Source organism: Otolemur garnettii, unplaced genomic scaffold (assembly GCF_000181295.1).
Source record: "Otolemur garnettii isolate 467f Iridium unplaced genomic scaffold, OtoGar3 scaffold00107, whole genome shotgun sequence".
Taxonomy (NCBI): domain Eukaryota; kingdom Metazoa; phylum Chordata; class Mammalia; order Primates; family Galagidae; genus Otolemur; species Otolemur garnettii.
Window position 1 is genome coordinate 2,261,884 of NW_003852502.1, and position 20,482 is coordinate 2,282,365.

Sequence of the window (20,482 nt, forward strand, 5' to 3'; positions counted from 1 at the left end):
GGCCTTGCAGATCCTGCAGACTGAGGTTGACGGTGTCACTGAGCCAGAACAGAGCACTTCTCTGCTGAGGACCTGGGGTGCAGGTCGTGACAGCAGAGTTCACTGTGCTGCTTCCCTGCTTCCCATTATCATATTATGGTAATTAGCAGCTCGGGGATTCACATTTATAAAAAATAATATTGGGGGGCCAGTTGAAACCAATAATTGGTTTCTGTAATTTTAAAAGAAAATTAGTACATCTGAACTAATCAATCATTTTATGGCAAAACTCATGATTATTACATTTATACTTTGATTTAATTGATATTTTAAAGAGAAAGAGTGCCATTGATTTAGACTGAATGGAATATCTCTGTAGATTTTTATATACCAAATGGATCATTCAGTGTGTTTAGTGCTATCATCTTTAAAACTATTTAGAAATCTAAGAAATAAGTACTATTTTGTTGTAGATATATGTATTAGCACATCTAAAAGCAATAATGAAACATTTACAAAGCTAAAACAATTGTACACATTATAACCTTTGCACGCCCCCCTCCCCAAGAAATAGTAGAATTAAAAGTACTAGAGGCAACAGTTGTGAATCAGAGCCTTTGCAAACTCCCTGGACCACCACTTTGAAATCCTTGGCATTTAAACAGCACACATTTTTATTTATATGGTAAAAACTCAAATCTAACCTTAATATCTACTTAATCTAAAGGGGAGGCTCTCATTAGTACCACTTTATATTTTTTATTCCTCATCTGTACTGAAGAGTAAATATTAGAAGGCGGGTGCACGCGTTCACTTTTGTCTCCGGGCTCCCCGAGTCTAAGCACTGCCTCTGCTCCCTGCAGCGTTCTTCGGCGCCCAGCTGAACTCCTTCATCCACGTGGTCATGTACTCCTACTACGGGCTGACGGCCTTCGGCCCCTGGATCCAGAAATATCTCTGGTGGAAACGGTACCTGACCATGCTGCAGCTGGTGAGTTGAATGCTGCTGTTTCTGCTGGGGAAATGCTGAAAATGTTTGAATTTTATTTATTTGAAGTGCAAAGTGGTTTTAGAGAATTTCCTTATTACCAAGTTAACTTTCCATATCACCTAGTTATCGCCATTGAAGCTGCTAAACTCTAACCTGCCTGCTCACAGCCTGGCCTTTCTAACACCCTTAAAAGGCTAGACACACCGTGCCCCCTCCAGGGGACACGCGTGTGGAGTATCTGTGGGAAGGATGGGTAGAGGTCGCAGAGCACCACGCCAGATACACAGATTCATGGGTGACTTGAAAAATATTTTTTTCCCTTGGATGATTTTTTTTCACTTAAAATTTTATTCCCTCTCTCATTCTGTCCTTGTTCAAATGTTCTGTTTTTTTATTCCATTTTCAGCCTTTGTTGGCATATCCCATCTATTTAGAATATAAAGTTGAAGGACAGGCATGGAACCAAGGGAGGGGTGTGGTAAAGGAAAGGAATAAGGGTCAGAGAATGCCTCAGAATTTTCTGAAACACTTTCCTTAGAAAGCTGAGCTGGGTATTTTCAAATGCGAGTTTTATACAGAGTCTTTAGAGAAAATCTTTCACATACACCGCTGGTCAGACTTCCTGTAGCATCTAGCTACACGCATGAGTGCAAATTCAGCGCCAGGCACCAGCCTGTAATCAAAGTAAGAATCTCAAACCAACCTGCTAGCTATTCTTCATGCTTTAGAATTTACTTATAATTTGCATTAATCATAGTGTGTGCATGGTTTTATCAGTACAATCACATTTGGAAATATTATCCCTCTCTGCTTTAAGTTGCCAAACAGCTGGCTAACCATACAGGAAACACAACTTTGGGGGAGGGCTGGGGGTGAAGGATTCATTTGTAACCAGAATTCTGGAAGCTTCCTCCAGCCTGTGTGTTAAAGCTGTTTATATAGTTTTGTGTAATTCATTTCCCTCAGTAAGTTCTAAGTGGGCCCAAGAAAATGGACAGAGGTTCAGAATCATGTGAATTGTTATGTGCGTCCTATGGAGCTCACACCTGGCCCTCCTTGAGCCAAGCTGTGCCTGTCACACCTGTACACACCCTGCTTCACTGATGCAGGTTCTAAAACCTTTGTGAAACCAAAAGTTCTTAAAACTTGGATCTTTGCCATGGAAAATGATAAATGTTGCCCTATCATGGTATAAATTTCTGGCTTGTATGGAGTAAATTATTTTAATAATATTTGAAATAGTTATCAGTTATCTTAATTAATAACTATTTTAAGGATAATGCTATCCTTAAAAGAGAAACCACATTTATTATAGGATGTTAAGTTTGTGTTTTCTAGCCAGAAGTTCTCACAACAGTTGATAACTGTATAAAAAACTAACCCTTGTTAATACCATAGAATTCAGGCTGGATGCGATGGCTCATGCCTGTAACCCTACACTCTGGGAGGCTGAGGCAGGTGGACTGCTTGAGCTCATGAGTTTGAGACCAGCCTGAGAAAAATTGGGCTCCTCCCCACCCCATCTCTACTAAGTCCCTACTAAAAATAGAAAAACTGAGGCAAGAGGATCACTTGAGCCCAAGAATTGGAGGTTGCTGTGATCTATAATGCCCTGGCATTCTACCTAGGGCGACAGTTTGAGACTCTTTTCATAATTACGTCTTTAACCATTCATCTATTGATGCATCAGAATTTAAGATTCTTTCATTTTAAGTTTTAAGCTGTTCTCTTTTTAAAAACCTAAAGTTGAAAGTGATTTTTTTGTTACTTATTCTCAAATATTTACTGAATTTTATCAAAATATTAGTTTTTAAAGGATTGTGTTCATTCAAGTGCACACTTACTGTCTGCTATCTGTAAGAAACAAATAAAGAGCCATTCTGATAGCTTTGTTTGTTTATTTCAAGGCAGGGGCTCACTGTGCAGCCCCAGTTAAAGTGAAGTGGCATTACCATAGCTCACTGCAGCCTGGGCTCAGGTGATCCTCCTGCCAGAGTCACTGAAGTACAAGCGTGCACAGCACACCAGACTGAGTGTTCTATTTTCTGTAGAGTTGGGGTCTTGTTCCTGCTCAGGCTGGTCTTATGCTCTGACCTCAAGCGATCCTCCCATCCCAGCCTCCCCAAATGCTAGGTTATGCTCATGAGCCACCATGCCTGGCTGATGAGTTCATTTTGAAAAGTGTGTGCACCCACGTACTTAAGCTTGAGTAGAAAGAAATCAGTGTGACGTAAGAAAGGAGCAGAACCGCAGCGTGACAGACAGTGCTGCTGCTCCCTCTCATCACGTGACCGTATTCAGCAAATATTCATGAAGTCCTGACACTGTGCCAGGGACGCAGGGGTCACCCAGGAGCAGGACAGCGCCCTCCCTTCTAGAGTTACGTGTGGTGGAAAGATAGGCAATAAAGAAATCAACAAATACAGCAGACAATTCCAAATAGTTATGATTCTTCTTAAAAAACAGACATTAACCAGAAACCCTTTGGTTAATGGGATGGAGAGGGTCAGTAAAGTCACTAGGAAGCTGAGGAGACGCCACCTGAGCTGGGGCCTGACTAGCAGGAACCTGCTGCGGGAGCCGGAGAGCTGCTGGACTTTGACAGGTGTCCTGCAGTGTGGCCTGACGGCCATGTACACGGCTCTGTGGCTGTTAAGAGCCTCACTCTCTGGGTGACGTGCCTCTCACGCTGTTGCTCTGCCTTCCAGGTCCAGTTCCACGTCACCATTGGGCACACAGCGCTGTCTCTTTACACCGACTGCCCGTTCCCCAAGTGGATGCACTGGGCACTCATCGCCTATGCGATCAGCTTCATATTCCTCTTCCTTAACTTCTACGTTCGGACGTACAAAGAGCCAAAGAAATCCAAAACTGGAAAAACAGCTGTGAATGGTTTTTCTGCAAATGGTGTGAACAAGTCAGAAAAACAGCAGAAAAATGGAAAAGCAAAAGGAGAGTAAATTGAACTGGGCATTAAACCGTTGTTGATGGTGAGGAAACTCCCATGTCACATAAAATTTCAGGGAAAACAGAGGCAAAGGAGGCTTGAGGGTGGGGAGAAAAGGCAAATGTGCTCCACGCACTGGTATCCTTTAGACTGAGCAAAGTGTTATACACGATACCCAGAGGTTTTATTTATGAAGTTTTTATTTTAAGCATTTTTTAAATTAGCCTTGATGTTGTTCAGACCAAAGCAATCATTATGTGACTTTGGAGACTTTCCCCCCGTTCACATCCACTTGTCTGAAGGACGAGATTTTTTTTATGTATCTTTTATTCACTCATTCTTCAGTCTGAATTTTAGATGATCACAGAAACATAGTCTTTATGGATTTTTTGATGAATTACTAATTACTACTGATGGAAATCAGTTACCTTCTGTTTTCTTGTCCCAACCTGGAAATGTGGATACATTTAAATTTGTGCATTCGAATTCATTTGCAGACCAGAATGGTCAGATCTCTCCACCGCTAGTCAGAATATACCATTTTGGTTTCAATTACATTTTTAAAATCTGCTGATCTCTGTAGAATCGTAGAGGCTTGATGATGATGGTGTTGGTGAAAATAAGAAAGAATTAGAGTAAAATCCTGGATGGTAACTCAAAGGTCACCATGACTTGAGGCACAAATCACTGTGGGGAAACAATTTTTGTGATGAAAAGGCAGCCTTGGAATACTCCTATTGCTAGCAGAAATGTATTATGAAAATTAAGATTATTGTCTGATTGAAACATGAAACAACTCATGTATTAGTAACATCATAAGATAGTTACATTTATGTGCTGTTAGAAGAGAGTATGTTGATTTTTATCAGGCTTTCCTTGTTTTGATTTGTGGCTGTTACTGATTTTTCATATGTGGAAAAATACCTACCTCTTCTGTTGGAAAGAACAATTAAAATTAAATAAATTTTAATGAAAAAATCAAGGAGTCCTCTAATGTAAATTTTAATATTAGCTTTCAAATCCACTAGTTTGTTTTCTTTTAAACAAATGGCATACACCAGACATTTCTGTGAAACTATCCTCTTTCAATGTGTTTAATTTTGGAGTGACATTTTCCTTGTGACTAAGTTGCAAGACCTTATTATTTATTAACTAGATACAAAGTGTGAACCCACTTTGGTGCAATATTTCTGACTCCTTGGTGCTAAAGGTTGTTAAATTCAGTTCTTGGTGTGACAAGGTGTTAATTGTTAAAACACGAAATGAGTAAAAGGGACAATAGAACTATAAAAATTAAATTTGCTATTTACAAATGAAGTATTTCATGTAACATAAATGAACATCTGGAAATAAAGTAGGAAGGAGAACATGTACCACGTTTTATTACATAGGTTACTTTGTGAGGGGATGTCACACAGGGATCATTATAGAAAGAGAAAATGTGACAAAAAAAAGCATGACTATTACTAAGTATCTCAACAAGATGTCAAAGCTGCATGTGTAGGATGTATGCTGTTTGTACAGGAAAACTATTCCAGAATATTTTGTAAACTATAAAATATTTATTGTGCACTCAAATGATATACTTTTTCCCCAAAGGCATGCAGTCATGAGAATTACAGAAAATTTGCAACACATACAGTAGTTTGGTCTGAGAGGATTCAGCACCTTTGTTTCTGCTGCTCAGTGTGTAATGACTAGAGATTTGTAAATCTTTGTGAACATTCTGTACTGGTTCCCAAGAGATACTCATTCCCTGCTACCTGATTTCAGCACAATAAATATACTACTGCTGTGGGAAAAATGATTTTTTTTGGTTAATCATTTTATTATAATGTAAAGTGCTAGATCTTTAGTTGATTTAGTTGTTAATATCCTAACTTCTTTTATGCTGCCAGTTTCTTATGTAGAAAAGAAATTACTCTATAACTTGAGCGTTTATAATTTCTGGCAAAGAGCTTTTTTTTTTTTTTATAGTAGCATATTTTTACTTTAAAAATCAGCTGCCCTTAGGGGAGTTTTACATGCAGACGTAAGATATGCCATGTTCTTCTGAATTATTCTTGCATAAATGTGAAAGCTCTTGTATTTTTATATTAAATCATTCAGTCTTTCTATAAGTTTATTAAAGATGATTTTAAGATGTGATACATAGAGCTTTTTCTGTTAGTTCCCATAATTTCTTTATCATTGCAGATAAGTTGCATACCTTGTATCTAAAAATCGGTAAATAAGGGTTCTCCTTTTTGCTAAAACTTTATTACTAAATAAAGTAACATTTTACATAAAAATGGAATATATTCAATATTTGCAAAAACTCAAAAGACCTAAGACAAGAGACCTTCAATCTAATCAATAATGGCAGCTCTTCTCGACACTGTCACTCGACTCTGTCACTCGAGTCTGTTTTGCTGACAGACACTGACGGATGCTTCGTTTCAGTTTTAACATTATTAATTCATTCTCTGTTTTTCTCTCTTTCATTCCACACACTTCCTAGGTATTCAGAAATATTTTAATGCAGATTATTACGTTTGTATCTTAGAACATGGAATCTAGGAGTCTTTCTAGCTTATTAGGAATATTTTAATTCACAAGTTTGTTTCATATATGTAGCTCAGTTATGCTACAAATGAGAAAAAACCCAATGTAGACGTGACTTTTTTTTTTTGCTGTACTATCTATTTGATAAGAAAACAACTGAGACACTATATATTGTCTCCTGGGGCACAGCTTTTGAATCTCCCCCTCATTAAAACACCCCCGTACTGCTCACACTGCCAGCTTCCTTGCTGCGTCCTTAACCTCCCCCAGCTGTGGGGCTTGGCACTGCCCTGACGGGGAAGGGCAGCTGCAGTTATCAGGACATAGGTGGCGCAACCAGGCGTCCGGCTGCATGGTAGACGGGGCAGCAGAGCCGGGAGGCGCTGTGAGGCACACTGTGTGCGGGTGACGCAGTTGAGTGGGAACAGCGTCTCAGCAGTAGCCATCAAACCTGCCGAAGCCAGCCACCTGCTCCTCAGCACGGGAGCAGCTGGGTCTGGCCAGTGACCTTGGGAAGCAGGTCCTTAGTAGGGGTGTATTTTAGAACGCGTGCTTGGTATTCTGGACTGCTAATTTCTGAATGACAAGGCTAGTTGTGAAAAGGATGTGAAGTAGAAACATTCCTTCAAAACACTGCAAATCATGTAAGTTTTAGAAGTTGGTTTTCCTAATAAATTATAGAGGAAAGTCATAACATTTATTTATTTATTTATTGAGACAGAGTCTCACTCTGTTGCCCTCGGTAGAGTGCCATGGTGTCACAGCTCACAGCAACCTCCAACTCTTTTGGGCTTAAGTGATTCTCTGGCCTCAGCCTCCTGAGTAGCTGGGACTACAGGTACCTGCCACAATGCCCGGCTATTTTTTGTTGCTGTTGCCACTGTTGTTTTAGTTGGCTGGGGCTGGGTTCGAACCAACCACCCTCAGTGTATGGGGCCAGCGCCCTACCTGCTGAGCCACAGGCACTGCCTGGAAAGTTGTAACTTTTTTAAAAAAAATATGTGTTTTGAATAGGAAGCCTTGAAGGAGATTCAAAGGCCAAAATTTAAAATAACTGATGTATACACATAGAACCATTACCACACGAGGATTGTGAGATTTTAGAATGTATCACTGAATGAGCCTTGTGACTTACCAAGAAGGTGGACTAAGCTGTCATTAGAGGACTAAGTAACAGGACTTTTAGGTGGGCAAGGGATGATGTGAGTCACCCTGTTCAGATTTATGCATGCAGGTTTTCTATCTCCTATCTCCATAAGTATAATTGAGGTTTTTTTTCCTATCTGTTTTTCATCTTACCACATAAACATGTGTTTACACAGCCGCTCATTATCACTTTCTCTTCATACTTTCTTCCCTGGGGACCCATCTGTTCTTAAATAGAAACTCAGATGTATTGGGTTTTTTTCTTTTTTTCTGACAACAGTCTCACTCTGCTGCCCCCTCCCCCGCCCCCAGAGTGTCATGGCATCAGCCTAGCTCAGAGCAACCTCAAACTCCTGGGTTCAATTGCTCCTCCTGCCTCAACCTCCCAAGTAGCTGGGACTACAGGGGCCCATTACAACTCCAGCTAATTTTTCTATTTTTAATAGAAACAGGGGTCTTGCTCTCAGGCAGGTCTTGAGCTGTACTCAAGTGACCTTCCAGCCTCTGCCTCCTAAAATGCTAGGACTACAGGCATGAGCCACCACACTCAGCCTTTTCCCCCATTCTTACACATGAAGTTTTCCCAGAGAAGGTGTTGGTGAGTATTATCTCCTTTGAGATTAAGTGCATGCTGAAACACATCACTCATATCTCTCCATCTAATTATAACCATCCAGCTATCGGGAGGTCACTTGTATGTGAATGTCTACACAGAAAATTATGTTCAATTTTTTTAAAGCCTAAAAAATCATTAAAGATTTAAATAATACAGCCATTTCTAAAAACATGAAGTCTTGGAATTATTATTTATTTCCCAATTTAAATACATGACTGTGAATTATACAGAATGAGTATTTCATCAATCCATATACAAAGTCCACAGACTCTGTCAGTCTCCAGATCTCCCTGATTCCCTTTTCTGCAATTTTAGAAAGGCCAGTTAGATTGATTCTTTTCTCAGTTAAATTTTTTTCTTTGAATTTGAAATGTAGAAAAAGGAAAGCATCGGTTGTAATATCCTCTTTGTCATCCATAATGCATTATATTTAGTTTCTCCGCCCTGTGAGGAAGCCATCCCCAGAACCAGTCCTTCTAGAATAGTGACTCCCTGGCTATTTGGCAATGAGAGGGTGGGTAGATTATGAATCCTGCATGATAGGGCCATATTACATTAGCAACAAACTTACCTCACCTTTGAGTGTTGCTTGAGTTCTAATTAATAAATCTGGGGATTAATGACATACATTTTTATAAATGGTTAGAGTTTATCAGCTGTACTTAATACACTTGGATTTCAAATATATTCTGATTTCAGAGCTCAGTGAACATTTAATAAACATCTGATCACAAAAGAAAAACTGTAAAACTTCAAAGCTGTATGCAATAATTGTTTTCATTATACTTGAATTATTATTGCCAGCCCTTGTGAAAGTGGATCTAATCTTTGCTTCGGAAATAAAAGCATGGAGGAACTTGTGAGGCAAAAAAGCAGCCAGATGAATTTGGGGACAAATTCCTGATTTGCACTATTACTATTTATGTATTTACTATTGAGACTTGGAGTTTACAACCTAGAGTCTGCCTTCGATATTCACCACTAAGAAACCCAGCACATTGTGAGGTCAGTGTGCTGGATGCTGACGGCACAACAGGTCTCTTCCTGTTTCTTTGAAATGGTCTGTCTTTCCCTCCTTCCGTATTATAGAGAACTAAAAATTACATTTCTCAGATTCCTGTGTGACCTTGCGATTTCTTTGCAAACTTGTGTTTTGTGGATGTGAGTCGCTCAGCATATGAAGTTGGGGAAGGTCGAAGAGGTGGTTGCCAGCTTTCTGTAGCAGGGCAGTTCTGCAATGCAGATGGGCCTCGGCAGACAGAAGCATTGGCCACAGCTGGACTGCACATTCCACCATCTTGGCACCAATTCTGTGAGTGTGTGCAGTGGTAACAGGGAGAACAGTTACGCCAGATGCAATTGTATGAATTTGAAGTCAATTTGAAGTCAACGACTAAGCTCACGCCTGTGATCCTAGCACTCTGGGAGGCCAACACGGGAGGATCCCTCGAGCTTGAGACCAGCTTGAGCAAGAGAGATACCTAGTCTCTACTAAAAATAGAAAAGTCAGCCGGGTGTTGTGGAGGGTGCCTGTAGTTCCAGCTACGCAGGAGTCTGAGGTAGAAGGATCACTTGAGCCCAACAGTCTGAGGTTGCTGTGAGGTCGGCTGAGGCCACAGCACTCTAGCCTGGGGCAAGAGAGTGAGACTCTGTCTCAAAAAAAAAAAAGACTTAAGGGGAGTTTCTTTTAATTCCTCTAAGTTACCAATAATTTTGTAAGCATCTAATCCTTTGGATTAAAGATTTCACTGTTTGAAATACTTGGAGTAATCCCTATTTCAGGCAGTGAACCTTGCCTTTCTTAGCATTGAGCACCAAAATTTGACAAACCAACTTTTAAAAATAATTGAGGACTGGTTATCTGACTTAGTTAAGTTTACGGGCAGTGATAACTTCATGACCAGTCAGAAATGGGATCCTGCTTTCCCTGTAGCAGGTGGCTGAGTATGCCTACAGCCACCTGGATAGGGGGGCCATGGAAGCCAAGCCTTCGGTGGGCCCAGTGGCAGCTGCACCACACTGCCCGGGGGTGGAGGGGGCTCTATGACCTGGACTGGAAAGCTGCTGCTGACTGTACTGCAGACCTGGTGTAGAGAAAATTAGCTCGTGTTTTAAACTCCTGACTCAGGGTAAAGATAAAGTGACAGAAGGCTCCTAGGACCATCCTGAGACTCTCATGTCTCATAGCGGCAGACAAGAAATGCATTGAAACAAGACCCAAAGCTCGCCCCCCTGGGCTCTGCCACTGCAATTTACACTCACAGCTTCAGTTTCTGGTGTGAAAGTTGCAGCATTGATTGTGAAACGATGAGATCTAAAGAAGTGGAATGGGGACATCTGGGTAGATTTGGATGACTCCAACAGCCTCAGTCTCTAAAGTGCTTTGAATATCCCTGTCCATGAAAGCAGCCCTCCCTTGTCAGAAGGCTTTAGTCCTTTGTTGCTTGAGAGCCTTCAAAGCCTTCAACCAAGGCAGTTACCTTCCCGGGATGCTGACCCCCCCCTCAAGGCTGCCTTTTGCCTTTCAGTGCCCTCAGATCTGGAAAGAGAAGGGAATCGCAGCGTGCCCCAGCGGGACAGCTATAAACTCTATTCTGGGAGGAGCAGTTTAGAATGATGGGACTGGGCTAGTCTTCATCTGCAGCCATGAGTAGGAATACTCAGGATACTGAGCAGAGGAGGAGGAAACACATCTGTGGAATGGACTGAAAGGGTTGGTGCAGAAGCCTTTGCCAAAAATCCTTATTTGGGGGCCACAGCTGAACCACGAGGGACAGATTCCATGGTGTGTAAGTTTAACTGAAACAGGGACTTGGTTGTAGCCTACATTAAAATGAGATCTACGGTAGACGTTCTTTGGGAAAATGGAGGGGACGGAATCCCAAGGCTTACAGAGTTGGGACAGCAGGAAAGAGGAATCATGTGAGCCCCCCCGCCTGAGTCCCCCTCACTATGTTTGAGAAAGACCCTGAAAAATTCCATAGTGGCTACTGTAGGCTGAGGATGATGAAGGAGGGAAGGGGGAAGGAAGGACGCTGTCTCCAAAATGGGCTCCCTAACTTCTATGTGGATGATAGTTTCACAGATTGGGGGAGACTAAATGCCAGAAACCAGGGGACCATAAAGTCATGAGCAGCCACAGCCAGAGTGGTTATTGGAATGGCGTGGCCTGTGGGTCTCATGGCAGTGGGTGATTTGTTACAATGTCCCTGACTGAAAGAGACAGCAGCCTCCTAAGGTCTGCCTTGTAAGGTCTGTCCTTGGTTAGTATTACCCACTCTGCGTCTGGGGAGCTCAGGCCTGACTTGAGTCCTACCTTGGAGAGACAGAGCCCTCACAAATTCCACACCTGACCCAGTACACATGCCCAGAGCATCTTAAATGAGGGAGAATTGTGTTCCCTGGAGGAAATTCCCTATGCTGATGTCCCAGGATAGTCTATAATTTTCACCTAAAAGGCAGAGAAATAAGCAGACTTTAGGCGGATTACTGGGGACTCTGAGCTGATACGGACCACCAAGCACCCAGAATGCTACTATGCTCACCAGTCAGAACGGTGCTTCTGGAGGCCAGATGATGAACACTGTCTTGACCTGGTCCATCTCACAGGGTCCCAGTGTTCCTCAAACACATCACAGTTCCAGCATGTGTAGCTGGGATCAGACGCACTCATCCCCTGACTGAACCCCACACGGCTCCCTGTGTCATGATAAAGGCCATTATGGTATGAAGGATCGACTCAGAGCTCCTAAAATGTCCCTTCCCTATTGAAGCAAGAAAACAGAAGTAATGCCCTTTTTCTAGGTAAAATGCCACTGTCTTGTCACAACCCCATTTAACTTTCCAGTTTGACCAGAGCAAAAATTGGAGTTTTGGAGAATGAAGTGTATTATTATTAACTTAATCATGTAACTCCAAGTACAATGGCTATTCCAGAGGTAGTCAATTAACTGAAGCAAATCCACAAAATTCTGACACTTGATATTCAGCTATCAATTGATTAAATGCTTTTTCTCTTTTCCAATAATGAGATTACAAACAGAAGTCTTTTTTTTATAGAGACAGAGTACTCACTATGTCACCATCAGTAGAGTGCTATGGTGTCACAGCTCACAGTAACCTCAAACTCTTGGGCTCAGGTGATTCTCTTGCCTCAGCCGCACAAGTAGCTGGGACTATAAGCATCCACCACAAAACCTGGCTATTTTTTGTGTTGCAGTTGTCATTGTTGTTTAGCTGTCCCAGGCTGGGTTTGAACCCGCCAGTCTGTGTGTATGTGGCTGGCACCATAACCACTGTGCTACGGTGCCAAGCCCACCTTGTAGGGTGAAGTGATCTGAAACAGCCAGCTTTCTGTAATCATCTAGTTCACGGAAGGCATGAATAGGGCACCCTCTGGGCCTCTACACAGAGAGCACTGTGCTGACTGAGGTGAGAGGGAGCTAGTAAGCACCTTAGGTTCCTGGGTGAGGAACATGAGTGCCAGAGAGTGGGAGGACAAAATAAACAATATAAATTCAAGGGCCATGGCATCACCAAACTTAGGGCGACGCAGTAGTCATCAGATTGAAATATCCCTTCTCACCTTGTCCCCACTCTTACAGACTCTGTGACTATTACCATCTTGCTGATGTTAGCCATTTTTTTTTTTGCTTTCTTGCCAAAGATCCCTGAAGATTGCTGGACTTTTGAAATAACCAAAACTCATTTGAGGGTATTGCTTTGACCCATTTATCAAGGAACCCATAAGATTGCCAGGTTTGAATGGGTTCCAGAGTTAAAGAAGGACTTGTAACTGTGAGCTACAGTGCAAGCTACCCTGGGATTTGAAACTTGAAATCCAACAGCTTAAATGGTGCTTGGCAGAAAGCAATTCTGTAGGGAGCCTCTAGCAAGCATTAGTTTAAAATCACAGTGCAATACTTTCAGGTGTTAGAGTGTAACCCATGACCTAGTCTCCAAATAACTAAGAAACACATCCCAGATTGCTTCTGGGCCATGGCACAGATAGAGTCGTGTATGTGACCACAGAATATAAACTTATCATGCAAAAGCTGCCATCACGAACTGGAAGTTATGCTGTAAACGCAGATACGTCTAGCAGCACGCCAAGTGGGCAGTCAGGAGGGCACAGCAAGTGACACAGGCTGGCAGACGGCCACTGCACCTGCCCCGGCTGCGTCGCTGCTTCTCCTTCAACCCACGTTTGACCTCACGGAAGCGTCTGTGGCAGCGAGCTGCCCATGTCTGCACGCCTCTCACCCCCCTGCTCGATTTTGTGCCTGAAATACCAAAGCAGGCGGACTCTGTCATCTGCCCCCCCCCCCTTGCCAGCCGGCTGCCAGTTGGGTCGGTCAATAGGAGGGATGGTAGGACGTCACACGGCTCCTGGGAGAGCAGGACATTCCCCAGCCCTCTCCCTCTGTGCGTTGCTTGGTGGCCCCAGCTACTCTCCTGGGGCAGGCAGGGCACTTGCTGGGAAACCCCTTCTCCCCGGAGCTAATTCCCCGGGCTCCAGGCACGCTTTCTGCCCCTGTCGCTTGGCTCCTAGGGAAGAGGGCAGCACCTCCCTCCCACGCGGCCATTCCTTATCCCAGCCTACATCTCTACGTGCAATCTCTTTTTAAAAGGCTCTTCATTCAAACTATTTGGGACAAATTCTAATTTATGGTGGGACCCTTACTGAGAATCTGAGAAGAAAAATAATAAGCCTGGTTCACAGATGATTCCACACGACATTAAAACACCCACCGAGGATGGACCCCGGCAGCCTTAGGCCTCCGCGGGGCGCGGCCCTGGAAGGCCAGTGGGAGGAGAATCTCCCTGGGGAGGCCTGGGGGCCGCGGCCGACTGCTCACTTTTCCTGGGAGGAAACATGACCAGAGTTATAAATTCACATTGTTTTCTGGGTAATTGATAATGGTTTGGCCGGATGTTCAAGGATTTGGAAGAAATAAAACAGGACTGGTGACGAGGAGTTCTGAGTGACACTTTCTGTGTTCCGTGGGGATGTTTGCAAAAGGCACCCACCGAGGAAGAGGCTCTTAACAGACGGACGGGACAGCTTGTTCTGTGGGGTCAGCCGGCCCATTCCCTCTCTGCCCCACATTTGCTCAATAGGTTTATAAACAAAACAGGCAAGGTGCAGTGTGGTGGGCTGAATGGTGACCCCCAAATACCGGGCCTAGTCCCTGGACACTGTATAGACGGGGAAAGGGGGTCTTCATAGATGTGACTAAGTTAAGGACCTTGAGATGAGGAGACAGTTTGTGGGTTACCTGGGTGGACCCTGAATGCCATTATGGGTGTTGTTCAGGGTAGAGTGGCACCACTCAGGAACACAGCAGCTCTGGCAGCTGGGAGAGGCAGGGGGTGCCCCCCCACCCCCAGAGTCCTGGTGAGAGCCATGTGCTCCCGCCAACACCTTTGTTTTGGACTTCCAGCCCCCAGAGAATAAATTTCCATTGTTTTAATTTTGTGGTAATTTGTCACAGCAGCCACAGGAAAATACCACATAAATGGAGAGAGGTTGCCCATGGGCTCACACAGTACAGCCTCCTCAGCACTCAGCATGGCTGAAGCGGCTGGCACCACTGCTGAGTGCCCAGCCTGCCGGCAGCAGAGACCCGCACAGACCTGTGAGGTGGAGCCAGACTTGGAATAGCCAGTGACCTTGTGGCTCAGTCTGTCCTGGCTAGAACAGCACTTATCCCACAATGGATCTGCTAGCACCCACTTGTAAGCCTACTGAGTGTGTCACTCGGCACCACAGTATACCCTGGAACATTGCTTCATATCCCCAAACTCATGCTACAATGAAAAAATCAGGCAATGGTCTCACGCCAGGGGATCTAGTCATCTTTCCATGTGTTGCTCAAGACAGAGTAACTACTGTATCAAATAAACCCACACAAAAGAGCTTAATGTAATAAATATGACATAATCAATAGATAAATTTTAAAATTTTATTTCCATTTTCACAGTCAGCAGGGCAGGGTGGAATGCTGTGCTCCACCTAGATGTTCAGCCCAGGGTTCCTTCCCTCAGTGGGTGTCCCATGTGCAGCTGTAGACATAAGGTTCCAGCAAGATTTTCAGAGGCTTTCACCAAGGGAGAGGGCTGCTGAGGGCCCAAGCCTGGAGGCAATGGCCACCCAGGTTAGCCCACACTCTACTGATGGGCACTCATTTAAATTGTCCCACTTAAGAGCAAGGGATTCTGAGAAACTTAATCTAAGTCTGTTTTGAGCTTCTAACCATTCTCTGCAATGTGCCACATAGTCTATCTCCCTAAAACATGTGGCCTTTGCCATCAGTGAAATGTCTTAGGGAAGGCTATGACCCCAGCTTGGAGAAAATAGTTTGAGAGGCCATGACGACCTTCCCTAAGACATTTCACTGATTGCAAAGGCCACACGTTTCAGGGAGACAGACCACAGGGCATGTTGCAGATAAATGGTTAGAAGCTCACAAACACAGAGCTACAAATGCACGGTGCTATTTCTCCCCAGGACAGAATATTTGGGTTTGGGAACTAAGGAATAGATTGGAAAATGGATTCTTATGATATTACACAAATGTACAGTTTTTTATTTGTTTGTTTTCATTTTTGCAATTTTGTGCTTTGCTGGTTTAGAGATCTTAGTACCCAAAGAAGGAAAGTTTCCCCTGGGGGATACAAGAGGGTTTCACTGCTCTTGAAGTAAAATTGGCCATCTAGGATTTAGGGATTCATTTGCCATTCAGCAAATAAGCAAAGAAGGGACTAATTGCACCTGCTGGGTGTTTCCCAGGGTAAGGAAGCGAGGTCTACATCTAGAATTCAGATCCTCTTTGGTGCTTCCAAGTACTTAAATAGCCTTGATAAATTTTGTGGATGACTTTAGCAATCCCAAAGAGACTACACTACCAAGGGTTCAAACCTTTCAGGAATGAAGGTTTGGATTTCTCCACCATGTGACAAATTCTCTCCAGTTTAAGTAATGACTGAGGCAAAATACAATTAGAATAAGCGGTGGCAAAATTAAGTTAACCATACTATCTATTTATGGTTTTGTGATCAGTTGTAGGAACAAAATCTGAGATGGTTTTGCATATTTCCTCTGCCTTATGTTTGTATTAACCAAAAAGTTTTCCCTTTCTTTTTTCCTTTCCTATTTGATAAAAAGAATATTAATGGTGGTAAAATTTATCATTTATTCCAAAATGTAAAAGATATCAAGGTGGGATTATAACTGCAGTAGAAGAGAAATAAACAGTATCACTGGATGGATATAGTGAATACACTTTGGACATTCTCCTCTAGGAGAGGGGAGTTTTATCTACATGAGGGTGAGTTGTATTGGACAGGTTGGTGTATGTTGGTTTTATTCTGGTTTTTGTTTTGGGCATGAAACACACAGAAGATTGTGGATGCTGGGTGCCTGCACTGCAGATGATGCTGATACTGTTCATCACACTTTGCATGCATCCCCGTCCCCTTTTATCCCTGCTCCCATATCACTTAGGCCAGTGCTAAAAAACACATTTCCTGGAGGCTGGAGTCCTGGGTCTACTTTATATTCTACCAATGACATGCACTTGAGTGAGTGGGTATTTTGGAGGAGAGGGAAGTCAAAACAGCTGAGACAGACTAAACACTGACAATGGCTGGATCCCATACTCCATCATTTATCACTAGCTTCATTGGTGTGGGGAAGCTATTATGTCACCAGTGGTGGTAGTGATGGAGGAAATAGTTTTCTGACCTCTGGATTTAGCCAAAATAGCAGCACCATGCATTACAGAATACAGTGGTGGTCCCTAATTTCTGTTTCTCCAGCATAACCCCATTAGACTAGCATATTTCTTCTATTAAAACTTGTTCTGCTTGAAAACACTAGTTTCTGTTTTCTTTACCAAACACTGAATATCAAGTCAGACAACTGAGTTCACAAACTCATCCTAGAAAAAGTGCTACACACCTCATTGCTGAATATCATAGTCACCTTTGAAGTATCCCCTTGGAAACCTATGCGCTGAGGACAGCACCTAGTCCACCCTTCAGAGCAATTTTTCTAGGGTGAGTTCATGAACTTAATTGTCAGACCTGTTACACATCAATATATAGAAATTGCACAGACATGTAAATGAAGTACAGTGTAATGTGAAATGCTCTAAGAATGCATAGCAACACAGTCTCCCACGGCTCCTGAATTGTGAACATGGTCATTCTTTGCTACACTTTTTCCCCTTGCTATGTCTGGTACTCTTTAAAAATATTAAAAGAAATGTTTCTCAGTATTTTAAGGGTTGTCAAATAATCAGTGTAATTTGGGTGTCCACAGGCCTTAGCATAACCCCAATTCCTACACCTCTAATGTCTTACTTTGCATTTTTCTTAAGAGCTGAAGATAAGTCTTGAATGCAGATAGTTTGAGAGTTGATTCTAGAATTCAGAGTGAGTGTGTGAAGAGGGTAAGAAAGGGAAATATGAGAAGCAAATAAAGGCATATTTAGGCTGGTGACCACTGTGAACCACTGAAATACAATTCTTCTAGGAATCCTCTGAGGCACCATAAAGAAATTCCCTTTGAATCTTGTACTTCTGGGATGAGAAAGACTGGCATTTGTCTACAGCTTTCTGTCCCTCCTTGGTTACCTGGGAGTATTATCTGTACCCTCCCTCTGACCTTGGGATATGCCTATTTTCAGGATGAGAAGCCTCATGGCAGTAAGTAAAAAGAACTAGCAAAAATGAGCTGGAGCTGGGACTCTGCTGTTGGTCATGAAAATGTGAGGTAGGTTCTCAATGAGGGAGTGTGATTCTGGGCACCAGACACTTAAACAGCTGATTTTACTCTTAAGAACCCTTTTTTCTTTTTTCTTTTCTTTTCTTTCCTTTTTTTGTTTTTTAAGATTACTCTTACTCTGGCTTGTAGTGTAAGCTCTAGTATGTATAGTTGTTCAGGATATTCTCTAGGTACAAAATTCATTGTGTAGTCCAAAGTGTTTTTCATCCAAATGTTGCCATTAGGGTCTCATGGAGAAGCGATGTCTCAGAGAATAAACCAGCATATTGAAATTATATATTTAAATAAAGGGGTTCATAGCTCACTCAGGCATGTGACACATTACTTTATTTATTCCTGGCTTAAACAGCCAGGGACCACTGCTCTCTCATGGCGAGTGGCAAGCTGATTTCGTTACTCTTGGTTTAAATAGTCAACGGTGCACATGCGCACTGTACCTCATTAATATTCATTACAATCCCTCTGCACATGAGCAGTGTACATCAATGACCTCATTAATATTTATTACAACCCATAATCCATCTCATGAATAAACATTTTGTGAGTATCTCATGAGCAGCTTCTCCCTAGTAATCCACAGTTTAACTGATTATCACTTTATCTAACGTAGTCCTTTTGAACATAATCCCTTTAATTAACTTAATGGAGAACCTGTTGTCAGCCATTACTTCTTTATTCTTATTTGATGAACCCCGAGGCTTGGGGGATAAAGGTGGAATATCTGCTCTGCTGGCCTCACTGTTTGGAGGCAGCTACTTCAATTTTAAGACATACAGAGAACTTGTCTGCAAGCCTCCACTCCCATGTGGGCCTTAGGTCAGGGGGGTTTTACACCCACAACCAACCAGGCCAACCTTAGGTCAGGGGAGTTTTATGCCCACAACCGACCCAGCCATATGGGATTCTGCCTCAGTTTCTCACAAGTATGCCTGCCCAAAGTCTTTTCAGTGCTCTCTTACACAGCTTTTTAGGCCAGAGGTATATAGGTCTTTCGCCTATATCCAAGTAGTGTTATTAGCTGAATACTTAAGGAATTTTGTGAGACACCACTTTATCATGAGTAATCACAAAATACAGTGGATTTAATACTTAAAAATTAACAAGATATAAATGTACACATAAAAAATCTTGTAACAACAGTGCCTCACTTTATTTCTATCCATCCTCAGTTCTGTTTCTCAGAAGCAATCATTTTTAACTATTTCCAGATTGACATTTCTTGAGTACTTTTATTTCTACTTCTAAATGATAAATGTTTTCCTAAATTTGCCAACTTGAGACATTACACTGTGGAATGTTCCTACCATCACAAATGAAGATTCAACTCACCTACCTTTTTAAAGTCTAAATTATACATTTATACCTCTACTTATTTTCCTATGGGCTAAAGGAACTGCCTTTTGATTTCACACTTTGCAAGATGTGAAGAATATAAATGCCCCAATTTTCTTTTTTTTCATTCCCTCATCCACTTTCTACTTTGTCTTTTTATTTTTAATTTTACACTGTCAATAGCAACATTTACATTCTATTTTGCTATCATAATTATTCTCCATGTTTTGTTTTAAAGTTTATTCTAAAAGTTGAAAAAATTTAAAAAGCCCTTTTTTCTTAGTTAGACCATGTGAATTCTGTCATGTTCAGAGCCAAGCACTGTTTTGTGATCACATTTCCTTTTTTGTTTGACTTTTGTTTTTCTGATACTTTGGATTGCCTTTTTGTTTTCTTGAATTTTCCCTCACATTTGTGTATGCCTCAAGTACACTATAAAATCTACAAAATCTCCTTTTGTTCCTTGGTATCCCAGCACAAGGTACCTAGATTGACTTGCTCCCAGGTCTTCTGGTACCACTGTCATTCTAACATTTGCCTTCATTGTTCACAGGGGTTGAAACTTCCGTTTCTTGGACCAATCAATGTCTCCTTCTTCCTTGTTTTTCTTCTGTCATTTTTCTAGATTATATCCTTTCATAAGACAAGTTACATAGGTGGTATGTTTTGTGAGTACTTACCTCACTCAGATTATCTTTACTCTACCTTCACATGTGTTTAATAATATGGCTAGGTGCAGAATTCTAGGATGAACACCAACATTTTTTCCTTAGAAATTTTTGGGAAAAAATTCCATTATCTTTTTATAACTACTGTGGTTTAGAAAACAATTAAATATCAGTCTGGATTTCATTCCTTCACCAATGGCCTGTTCTCCCCTGTATGACAGCTTTCATCATCCTCAGGTTTCTGAAATTTCAGAATGACTTGTTTAGGTTTGATTATTTTTTCATACCTTTTTCTATACATATGGAAGTCTCTTTTAATTTGGATAGTACATTCCTTTTCGATTAAAGACAACTTGATTCTATTTCTCCTAAAACTCCTTCCTCTTTCAAATTTTCTTTTCCTAAAAATACTACAATTTGGATGTTATAGTATCTAAATTTATCCTTTATGTCACTTATATTAATATGT

At 41.9% G+C, this 20,482-nt stretch overlaps 1 protein-coding gene across 1 annotated transcript in view; it reads left to right on the forward strand.

Moving 5' to 3' along the window:
- The window catches only part of ELOVL4 (ELOVL fatty acid elongase 4), a 33,048-nt gene extending 27,326 nt beyond the window's left edge, over positions 1 to 5,722 (forward strand). Inside the window, exons 5-6 of the mRNA XM_003796735.1 lie at positions 843 to 970; positions 3,679 to 5,722. Coding sequence (XP_003796783.1) covers positions 843 to 970; positions 3,679 to 3,930 — 380 coding nt within the window. The 3' untranslated portion in view covers positions 3,931 to 5,722. The remainder of the gene's footprint in view (positions 1 to 842; positions 971 to 3,678) is intronic.
- The last annotated feature ends 14,760 nt before the right edge of the window (positions 5,723 to 20,482 follow it).